The sequence below is a fragment of the Akebia trifoliata genome, chromosome 12 (assembly GCF_017979445.1).
Source record: "Akebia trifoliata isolate Shusen 1 chromosome 12, ASM1797944v1, whole genome shotgun sequence".
Taxonomy (NCBI): Eukaryota; Viridiplantae; Streptophyta; class Magnoliopsida; order Ranunculales; family Lardizabalaceae; genus Akebia; species Akebia trifoliata.
Window position 1 is genome coordinate 11,878,124 of NC_141386.1, and position 11,853 is coordinate 11,889,976.

Genomic DNA, 11,853 nt, shown 5'->3' on the forward strand with positions numbered 1-11,853 from the left:
TTTTGGGGATAAAAGTGGTCCGTTCTCACCGTGGTATTTTGTTATCTCAGTGTAAATACACATTGGATCTTCTTCAAGACACTGGTATGCTGGGTAGTTGTCTTGCTTCCTCTCTTATAAATCAGAATCATCACCGTCATGTTAAATTTGACAATATATTATCTGATCATTCTTCTTATCAAAGACTCGTAAGCCGTCTGATTTATCTGACTAACACTAGACCAGATTTGACTTTTACGATTAGCGTGGTCAGTCAGTTCATGCATGCTCTAAGTACTTCTCATCTACATGTCATTTATCGTATTCTTCGCTACTTGAAGTCACGTCCTGGTCTTGAATTTTTCTATTTGTCCACTGCTCAGCCTCATTTGTCTTGTTTCACTGACGCTGATTATGCTAATTATATTACAAATAAGAGATCTACCTCTAGTTTCTATACTTTTCATGGTGGTAACTTGATCTCGTGAAAAAGTAAAAAACAAAATGTGATTTCTCGTTCATCTACTGAAGTTGAGTATCAAGTTAGGGCCCTTGTCACATGTAAATTTATTTGACTCTAATCCTTGTTGACAAAGCTACTTTTTCCTTTTTGTGATTCCTCCACATTGTTTTATGACAATAAGTTTGATATCATGATTGCTTCTGACTTTGTCCTTCACGAAAGAACCAAGCATATGGAGGTTAATGGTCACTTTCCCAAGGAAAAAGTTTGATCTAGTGCTCTTCAGACCGTATTCGTATCTTCTTCAGATCAGTTCGCCGACATCTTTGCGAAATTTGTTGTTCCCTCTGTCATCAATTCTTGTCTTGTAAAGTTGGGCTTAGTTGATATATTTTCACCAGTTTGTTGGGGAGTATTGAAAAATATGATGTCTTTTATATTTTTTCCTAGTTTTCTATTCTTTACGAAAGGGGATTTATATCCATTTACCTTAATTAATATACATACCCTGGCAAGCTCTCATTATGAGACTTGACCATTATTCTTTCACAAATCTTATGTGTAAATACCAAAACAAAACCGCCCAACCTAATTCAATACAGAAAATTTAATAAATTATTGAAATTATTGGTAGATAAAGGTGAAAGAATAAAAGCCTTACCCTCTAGCATTGCAAAGAGAATCAATCTCATCAATGAAAATAGTGCTTGGAGCATAAGCTCTTGCAAGATCAAACAAGCAACGAACCATGCGTTCACTCTCTCCCCGCCATTTTGAAGCTAAGGTAGCAGAAGAAACATTAAAAAATGTTGTACCACACTCAGTTGCCACTGCTTTGGCCAAAAGTGTTTTCCCAGTACCAGGCGGACCAAACATTAGAACACCTTTCCATGGCCTCCTAATGCCCTGCAAATGTAAAATTGAAAGGCATCAGTTGGTCTAGTACATAAGACACACTTAACTCTAGATGGTCCCAATTAATCTTGGTTGGTTCACCAACTAATTTTCATGATGTTAGAAAAACCATTTTTCATCATATTTGGGACTATTATTGTAATCATTCCCTTTGGGTTACCACCTTAGAACTTCCAAATTTTGTTGATGACTAGACGTTAAATAAGAATGAATCAGGTCTAAGAATATAGTTAAGCTTTGATGGGTCTGAAATACCTGGAAATACTCGGGCATCCACAATGGAAGAACAACAGCTTCCTCCAAAAGCCTTTTTGCTTCACTCAGACCAGCAACATCATCCCATCTCACTCCAGGACTGGTCTCCAAGACATCCCTTTCCAGCATGGCTGCCAAGTCTGGATCAGGCCCCTCATACTGTCCCCTCTTTGTCTTTCCTTCTTCAGCATCACCGCTCTTACAATGGTACATGCAAATAAATTATCAGAACACATCAGCTTAATATGAAACATAGAAAAAGCATAATAATGGGAAAGATAAAGCAAAACCAAGAATGGTAATTTATGACAAGAAAAGCATGAAACAGTAAACAACTGCAACCGCAATGCCCAAGGCAGTAGGATGAAAAGAGTGCAAACCATTACCATGGCCTTGGATGTGAAGTTCGCAATAAAATGGCTTTATCTATTGATGGTCTACCTTGTGTTTAGAAAGATGCATTGTCTTCATGTCTTAAGTGGGGATTTAACACAATAACCATGCTTGCAACACATAGTGATGCCGAATAAGCCATTTACCTTTAAAGATAAGCCACAAAACATCAATAGGATAATAGAGCTTTCCATATCATTCTTTAAATGCTAAACACTCAGGGAAATTTTTCCAAATTGATTGATTTTGTGTAGCCATAACCATGGTAGTTACAAACTTACAATAAGGAAACCAATTCATTGGCTAAATATTTGGCTTCCCCCTTTAGTTTGTAATACAATAACATCTTACTAACCCAAAAATGTGTGCTTTTAGAATTGAATCTTCCTCAGCCAGTGGAAGATAAAAAAGACTAATACAAAAATGAAAAACAATCTAAACAGTTTACAAATCTTGTATGAAGATGAAATGATCACTTGGGAATTAAGAGCATAAAGATCATTGGCAAGGGAAGTTACCATTTTTTTTTTTTTACTTTCTTTAATATATTGTTATATGGCAGTGGCCATGTCTGATACTGTAATGACCTGAAATCCTAAAATGTATCTCGAGGAAAGAATTTTAGATCTGTGCATTGATTTAAAAGTTATCAAATCCTCGAGTTTCGCATTTGATATTTTCCCAATAGGTAAACAACACCTTAGAGACGTAATTTGAGGAAACCGATCATACTATTAGATTCGTGTCGAAAAATCACCCAAAATAGAGTATAAGTTTGTCCAATTCGGCATTCGGGAAAAACAATTCTCAAAATGCCAAGTATGTCCCAACTTAAGTGATATAAATATCTAAATTCTATTAGAAAAATCAGATTTTTCTTATTCTCCTCTCCAAACAAATCTCAACCCTTTTCCTTCAATATTTGAAACTCAGATCTATGCCAAACGAGAACGATCCGAGCTTAAGCGCAAGAAGGAAAATTGTTCCTCTCGCCGAGGGTTACGCGTGGACGCAAAGAAATCCGATTTTCGCCGGAAGAAAATTTTGGAGATTGGCCGGAGGCGATTTTAAAGTTCGTTCAACCGTTGAAATTAGCTTGATGTAGGTTGCCTTCCCTTCTACCTTCTAGTTATGCGATAATTTCATAGAAAATCCATATGATTATTGATAAATCGATTTTTTTCATTAAGTTTATACATATTTGAACAATTTGAATCATGTTTGCATGCTTATTTATGATTGGTTTTAGTTTCATTTGATGTAATATAATCATTTTATAGTTAATATGATATTTGGATCGATTTTTGTCGAGTTTCGACGAAAAATCAGCAATTCGGAAAAGTATCTGAATGTTGAGTTTGGTTCTAATTTGTTTTGTGTTGCTTCCATATAGTATGTATACCCATTTCCTACATTTATTTCATTAAAAACAATTAAGTATTACTTTAAGTTCTTTAATGAATAAATAAATAGTTCGTTTTCAATTTCGACTTTGAAAAAATTATTTTTCAACACTTAGTTAAATTTGCATAGATTTTCAGCTTTTATGTCTTATGGTTTTATCTTTTTTTTCGAGTCTCTCGACTCAACTAAAACCATCGAATGGAATTGGTTGATGCTTTATGCATTTCGAATTACTTTAAAAGTAAAATTACTTTAATAGATATGTAGGAAATTAGATGATAGATTGATCGATTTAATTGATGGATGGATAGAGAGAACGTATGTTCTCAACTGATTGATGGGACAGTGCCTCCAGTTCTACGTAGTGGCCATGCCACGTAAAACGTGATAGATAGATAGAGGGATGAGATGGTTGATGGATGGATATGACAGATAACTGTCACTGGAGGGCACTACCAGATTTTGTTTGTATTTTCGATTAAAAGAAATGATATATTATATACAAAATAAATTATTTTGTTTACCAGTAAAGGTTTGTAGAAAACCCATAAAGAGTGACGCGTTGCTGTGTGTCCGGAAGCGGCGAGTCAATCTAGGATAACACTAGATGTCATATGCTCTTCGGTAGTATGGGATACCTTAGAGCATATTACAGCTTATGAAATCCGGGAATTTCTCCTACTTATTTCCTGGGGAACGTTGTGTGTAAAGGTGGTCTCTGTATAGTGTAGAGCTAGGCGGGGTTCACATGCATTGCCTCTTGATAGGCTTCGACGCGAGGGGTCTCCTGGGCTAGTTAGTGATCACTTTTAGTCTGTAGTCGTCAAACGGTCGACCTCACCGTTAGTTGAACTCAGTATTGGGTTCTTGGTCAACGGCCAGTCTGAGCCGGATAAATGGTCATCCAACCGTGGTATGCTAGACCGGCCACAAAATCATATTATAACGATGAGATTCCACATCGGAGATTAAGTTTGGAATATCGTATTGCCATAGCCGAGGCGGTTATATCGGCGTGTTCCTCTGCTCTCTTATCGATTACACCGCCGTGTTCTTATTATGTATCTTTTTCTTATTTTGTAATGATTGATAGATGTTTTCATTTAAAATATGCATATGTTACTTTAAATGATAGGTTGAAATTATTTAACTGTTTATTGAATATGCTTAGACATTTATCGTATATTACATTATGAAAAACTTACATTATTTAACTGTTCAACTGATTACTCGTGCAAGTATGACTCGTTGTTAGAACGGCGTTCATCCTGCTGAGTAACATTCCCCTGTTACTCACCTTGTCCTTCCCCTTTCAGATTATTCAACTTTTGAAGAACCGTTCTTTGAGGAGTCTTTTGAGGAGGTCCTCGAGGAGGATCAGATTGATGTCTTGCCGCCGCCATGTCTTTGAGGACTAGTAGAGGATCTTAGCGGTTTTTGACTGTAGATAAGAAACATGGTAGTTTAGAAATTTTTGTAACCTGATGAATTATGAGATTAAAGATCTTGACTTATATCAGTGTTTGTCGATTTCTTCTGTTTACTCTAGACTCTCGTATAGATGTTAGTTAAATGTTTATTCCGCTGCGTATATTTTCTTTTCATAAGTATTATTATTTATGAATGTTCTGTCAGATTGTGTGATTGATTACCTCACACCTCGAGATTCTAACCGATGAATCACAGGGATTCGTGTTGGGATTTCGGGGCGTGACAGATACTGACACACATGTCCATGTCTTAGATAGATCTTACTCCACATTCCTTTAGCTTTTTCCTATATAAGTTACAATTTTCCAAGCCTATGCAAACATGTCAGTGTGATTTCTTGAGATGAACAAATCCAATGACATAGTTGCACCTTTTGACATGTTAGAAGAATATACATCAGCAAAGGGTGCTTCCACTAACATGACGTAGTTGCACCTTTTGACATGTTAGAAGAATATACATCAGCAAAGGTTGTCAAATCTTATCCCCATCGAGCTCTTCCACACACAGGAAATGGTGAACAGATAAGACACAGCTGGCCTCGAAAGATAACTCAAAGTGAATCCAACACATCATTAGACAAAAGTGAGTCCAACTATGTTAAGCAACAGAGGGGGGAAATTCATAATTTGCAAATCTTCTAAATAAAATAGAATAATTTGTCCTGCTCCAAAAGAGAGATTTGCCCCTTTGATCATCAAAATTCTAGTAACTTCAAATAAAAAAAAGAGGAACATATCAAAGCAAACTCACAGCTCATCTTAAGCCAAATGTCAATCTCAATGAATATACGGCTTTCAGCAATGTCATTCATATCGCATGGGCAATAATTAGGCATGTTCTCTAGTAGAACATACGCCATGAACATCAATTTTAAGGTAGAATTTGGAAATGAAAAAAGGAACATTCCTTGACAAATTCACATTTTCTTATTATGAATAGCTGGAAGCATGGAGCTTAAATATGTACCCAGTGCTTCCAACTCCAATTGACATGCAACCTAAAATGGTTATTGGATGCATGGCCTAGAATAACTTTCTTCAGAATTTTTTTTTTTATATGGATAAAGAGAAATGGATGTCGAGGAGACCTACGCAAAAACAATAACAAACAAAAAAACAGAACCTGACTCCCAGAAGCAAATACAACTGTGAACTCTCACAACAACTATGATCCGACCTAAATAAAGTCCTAGAACGAGAAGCCTTTGAAGTCTTCAATCACTTTGCACCAAAAATACAGCAGCCCAATAATCGAAACGATGATTTCCTACAGAGATTGTTCCTTGCCCCGTAAAGCAAATTTGTTCATTTCTTTCCAAATGCCCCAACAAATGAAAAGGGACTTAGAATAAATTTGACGAACTCAAATTACTGATGCAGGAAAGATTGAATGCTATATGTCCTACTTAGCTGAAGATGTAAAAGACTAAACCGAGAAGTCGCCATATTCGCCGATTAGCAATGGACTCAAGTTCCTAATCATTGAAGTTCTTCCTTTGTCCTAAGAGATATCATCTCAGATGTTTCAAAATCTAAATGGGATTGGCCAACTCTTCTTCCCCGTTTCAAGGAGCATAGGAATGTGATCCAAACTGATTTTGGAAAAGGCCTGAGACACCCATTTAAAATGCTCCTCCTATGAGGTAGACACAAGAAATCTATCGGATCTAGCAAGCTTGGGTCTTTCTCGGTTATTAGAAAATGTGAAAATAGAGACTCCAAAAGGGATCCCTACTAGAAAATGGCAATTCACGATCTCATCAAATTGTCTCACCTTTCTATTTAAAAAATATTATCACTCCTTGTTATTTCATCTAATGCCTCACAGTTAAAGGAAATACTCAAAAGACTACAAAGGCCCCTTATTATGAATATGAGCATTACTCTTTTTGAAACAACTAAATGTTTCAAAGATTGGAAGTGTATTAACAAAGTAATTCAATTGTGAGCACTATATATATATATATATATATATATATATATATATATTCAACTGTGTGCATTAATATACATATAAATGCATCACGGTCACATTGTTATTACAATAACTAACCAGCACCAGATACTAGGCCAACAAATTCACCACCTTATTCAATAAATCCAGGAAGGAAATATTATTTAATGAGTAGGTTCTGCAAAAATAAATTGTGTAGTTTGCCACAGCATTATTACTTGCAACAGTATGCGAGGAGAGCAGGTTCATTTCTTAAATTCACCAACTCTCAATTTCAATTAAGCACTGCTTGGTACACTTGTACACCAGTGCAAATTCACAGATTTTGTGCGGCAAACTACGCAGGGTTTTTTTTTCACATTGCAAAACTTTGCAATTTCTTAAGATAAATCTCAAGGGCATGCAAAAAATTATGATGATTTGTGATTGATAGTCGTACCAAGCATAGTCACCAAAGTTGCTGATTTTTTCAAAAAATCGCGTTTAAATTGCGATTTTAAAGACTGACGATTAAATCGTGACTTTTTGAAAAAAGTTACGATTTAAACACACAAAAAATGTGAATTTTTTTTTTACTGAGCAAGATATTTTAAAAGGGTTTTTTCAAAGACCATTTATTCTTAAGTTTAAAATAGTATTTGATAATATAAATGATAACATCACTTAGTAGAAAAAATATATATTGTCTTAACACTATTTCGATTTTTTCCCGATTTTTTTTTGTTTCTTTCAACTTTTTCCCTTGCTGACTTATTCCCCCGACTTGGTGACTACGGTACCAAGCAGGCTTAGTTGCAAGGATTCCATAAATAACACATTCCAAGCTAATTTACTTTTACTGTAAATGAATTATATGGACTACCATAAAACCAACATAAATTATTTGTTTAGTAAAATTTACCACTGAATCAGCCTTGCTTGAGTTTGATCTGCTTGCACCAGGCCCCTTTTTCCCAGATCCAGTAGCTGTTGATGCTCGAACTCCAGATGCCGGTCTATTAGTCTTCGCTCCACGACCAGTTGTTCCTACCCGAGTTGAACCTCGAGCCCAAGTCGCATCTTGGGGCGTCTTTCTCATACCCATTTGACCAGACCTTGTGGGTCTTCTACTTCCATTGTCTCGGTTCGGTGGTGCCCAAACATCGGGATCGTCCATCGGAGCACCCGACGAAGTAGGATACTCATCAAGTGGTTGAAAAACAAAGGAGGATTTTGTAGGAATTGGAGGCGAAGAAGGGCGTCTCGACCCAAGAGTCTCCTTCAATACCCTTCTCTCTGAATCCAATTGTTTTACTATTTCAATTTCATCAGAAAGAGCTTTTTTGCAGTTCATCCATTTTGTGCGGATCAATGGATCGTCAAGAGTGTTTAGATGCCTAAATACAAAAAAATCAAACTTTTTACCTAAAATAAAAATTCCCCATCATAGTTCATCAGTCAAAAACCTAAAATTTTAAAACCCTAATCGATTTCCAATCTAGTAAATAAGATTTCAAGCAAATAAAGTAAATATATAGGAATTTTTATTTTTTCCTAAAATAAAAAATTCCCCATTATAGTTCGTCAATGAAAAACCTAAAATTTGAAAACCCTTATCGATTTCCAATCTAGTAAAAAAGAATTTCAAGCACATAAAGCAAAAGCTAGGCAAATAGACGAATCGGAGAGTGTGAGAGAGAGAGAGAAATTACTTGTTGATCTGAGCAATGGCACCATCAAAGAAGATGATCGAAGTGTCGTATAGGCCCTCATTAGCGTACTCCCTCGCCAATCTGAGATGATCTTGCAAGCCTGAAAGTGTTCCCACCATTATCAAAACCCTAGTTTTGAAGAATTAGGATTTAGAGAAATGCTGCGCTTCGTATTGGAACTTTATTTTGTTTGAGATCAGAAACAGAACCGCGGAAGCAGCTTCTCTCTCCTCTCTCTCTCTCTTCTGACAGTAGATGATGGCAACATTTGAACGTTTAGGAAACAGGAGATTAGGATATTTGATTTTACGAAATTGCCCTTCAGTTTCTGTTAGCTAGTAAGATTTGATTTTAAAACGGTAACTAACGGCATCTCCAGCCGCACTCAAATTTTTACTCGAATTTAAGTAAAAAATTCATTTGACACGGAACTCCACCGGTAAACAACAGTTTTTACTTAAATCATTTTTAGCATTTTCTATTTTATAAAAAAAATAACAGATTTTTTTTAAATTTTTATCTAAATTTGTTTCTCCCACCTATCTTTCTTCTAGTTTCCCTCTCAATTTTATCTTTCCTCTAAAGTATTTCCTCCCAACTCCAAAATGTTCTATTTGATTACACATGAAAAATAAGGTGAAAAATGTCATTTTTCATGTGTTTAATTGCATTTTTTCATGAAAATTGATTTTTAATTCTAATCAAAATATCCATAAACATATGGGTGGAAAAGTGAAATCATCCCCAAAATATCATCTTCTTCTTCATTCATATCTTCTTCTTCCTTACCACCACCACCATAGCCACCATCACACTATCATTGTCGTCGTCATCACTATCTCTGGCCACCTTATCTTTCTCTCTCTTCTTCTCCTTCTCCTTCCCTTACATCCGTCGTGACCATCACCACGTCCTCCCCTCTCCCTCTTATCATTTCCTAAGCCTTTTTTTCTCAAGAATAAGATACAATTTTGAAAATGCTAAAAGATAAAGAATTTTTTATGGAAAAATATGAATATTTTATAAAAAGGTTAAAGATGATGAGTTGAAGATAAAATTGAATATGTTAAAAAGGATTTTGGCTGAGAGGTTAAATAGTTTTTCTCATAAAAGATCAAATTCAAAAAAGGTATGTCCTCAATTTGAAAACTCGAGTATTTAAAATATTCACCAAAACTCAAAATGATATATTTACTATTATAATGAGAGAAGGCGATGTAAGAGTGGTTCACACCAAATTTTGGATCCCACAAATGTCCCCACTTTTACATTTAAAATTGATATAATCAAGGTCATTTTAGGCAAAAATCAAGAAAATTGCCACCTACGACCCTAAAATCACATAAAATAGTTTTCAAAATTATATTTATACACATTTTACTATCTAATATTCAAAAAATGCTTAATCAAGATTTTAAATCACAAATAAGCCCTTTTTATACATGTGCATTTGCACATGCCACCTTATAGTGTTTAAGATGTTTGTACTTTACTTTTTTGCAATTAAGAGAGTGTTTGGATCTTACACATATTGGAGAGCTCACACAATTTAGTTTTAGGATTTGGGGGTGTTTGGTTCTGATTGTAGAACCTGATTCTCATTTCTAATTATAAACTATTAAAATCAAATTATAAAAACTATTTATCAGAATCTAGAATCTCATTTGGCTAAACAATTTTTGAAAACTGATTTTACAATCCAAAGTCAATAACATTGTTTATGAATTGATTTTTTGAAAAAATTTACCAAATTATATTTCTATTAAAATAATATGAAAAAATATAAAAATCTATTACTATATCAAAAGAAGATTGTTTCGTTTGACTTTTTAGTTTACAAAAATACCCTCATCTAGAAAATAAATTTCTTTTATATCCTAACTAAAAAACGCATCCAATAAAATATCATTTTCTTTAATAAAATACCATTAACATCCATCTTCTCTTTCTCTGTGATTCTCTTTCTAGTCTTCGTCTTCTTCTCTCCGAACCATTAATGGATGAAGCCATCCTCTTCTCTGTGATTATCATCGTCATCGTCACTCACAAGAAATATGCTTCTTGCCAAATCTTCGATTGCAACCGTTTTGCATCTCTTCGATTGCAATTGTTTTGAGAGTTCACATTGTTTCGAATCTATATACTCAGTTAAACAACCAGATCTCCTCATCAACAAACAACAATAAAAAAGTGCTAAAAAAATCAAATCTTCTCTCTCACCCAATCTCCTCATCAACAATCAACAAGTATTTGATCTCTAAGGCTCGAAAGCGGGTAAGATTTCAAATTTTGATCTCTCAGGAGTCTCTTCGATTTAGTATTTATTTGAACCGTATTTTTAGGATTTGGATTTTATTTTTCTATGTTATTTCTGATAAAAATTCATCTCTTTGATAATTTATCGCAGAGAGGTACGTATTTTCTTTCTATTTATGTTGATTTTTTTCCCTTTTAGTAGTTGATTTTTATTTTCTTTCTTTTCTTCAACAATGATGTTTGTGATTCAGTAGAAACATTTTTGGAGAGCTCAAACGTTAGATAAGCCAACCCAATTTAGTACTTCACTTTGGTGTTTTGTGTTTTAGTTTCTGGGTTTTTGTAAAATGTTTGTGTTTTGTTTTTGAGTTTTTGGGCTTTTAGTTTATGGGTATTAGTTTTCTATTTGGTAATTTTAGGATTAATTTTGCTATAGAAAAAACAAGTTGATTCAGCTCATAGTGTAAGAACAGAGTGTTACTAATAATTGGCCAAGGAACTACACGTTGTTCATCTCATTGCAATTGTTAATGCTTTCCATATGCTCTTTTACATTTTTTATTTATTCTTGGTTTTCATATTTGATTTGTGAGTCTATTTCCTTTCATAAACTTGGTTTTATTATTTTGGTTAATTGGAATTTTTTGTTTCATCCCCTTTGTATTTCATTTCCTATCTAGATATTTCTATTTGTGGAAGTTATGGTTTTGTTGTTAAGTTGTATTTATTTCAAGTTTTGGTTTATGCAGCCCTTGATTATGCAACCCTTGAATCATTTTTATGAAAAATACTTTGCAATCTTAAAGCATCCAATACTTTGCCATCTTGAAGTAAAATCCTACTATGGTCCAATCAAATTGACAAATTTTGAGTTCTCCAAACATCCGTCCTAATACTTGCATCAAATGTCATTGAAGTGTGAAAATTTAAAGAAAAAATATACGCACTTGAAAAGTATTGGTTTACTTAAAATTTGTTCAAAAGGTTTCAACCCATTTTAGTACATTTTCACATTGGTGTTTTGTGTGATAAAACTTGACTTTTGAGATG

General features: G+C 34.4%; 1 protein-coding gene across 1 annotated transcript; it reads right to left on the reverse strand.

The window, feature by feature from the left end:
• Window positions 1-1,084: 1,084 nt before the first annotated feature.
• LOC147388898 (katanin p60 ATPase-containing subunit A1-like) lies at window positions 1,085-8,775 on the reverse strand. Its single transcript, XM_086419219.1, has 4 exons — window positions 8,548-8,775; window positions 7,758-8,232; window positions 1,613-1,810; window positions 1,085-1,348 (listed from the first exon to the last, which is right to left on the reverse strand). The coding sequence occupies exons 1-4, from the start codon at window positions 8,664-8,666 to the stop codon at window positions 1,100-1,102; spliced, it is 1,041 nt and encodes a 346-aa protein (XP_086275345.1). The 5' UTR covers window positions 8,667-8,775; the 3' UTR covers window positions 1,085-1,099.
• Between the last annotated feature and the right edge of the window lie 3,078 nt (window positions 8,776-11,853).

What these genes read in the sequence shown, in the direction of transcription:
- LOC147388898 (XM_086419219.1), bottom strand. Translation starts at nt 8,666, where the DNA reads ATGGTGGGAACACTTTCAGGCTTGCAAGATCATCTCAGATTGGCGAGG. An exon ending in GCCATTGCTCAGATCAACAA is followed by an intron (nt 8,233 to 8,547) that starts GTAATTTCTCTC and finishes TTTTGTATTTAG; the next exon opens with GCATCTAAACACTCTTGACG. An exon ending in GGATGCCCGAGTATTTCCAG is followed by an intron (nt 1,349 to 1,612) that starts GTATTTCAGACC and finishes TTACATTTGCAG; the next exon opens with GGCATTAGGAGGCCATGGAA.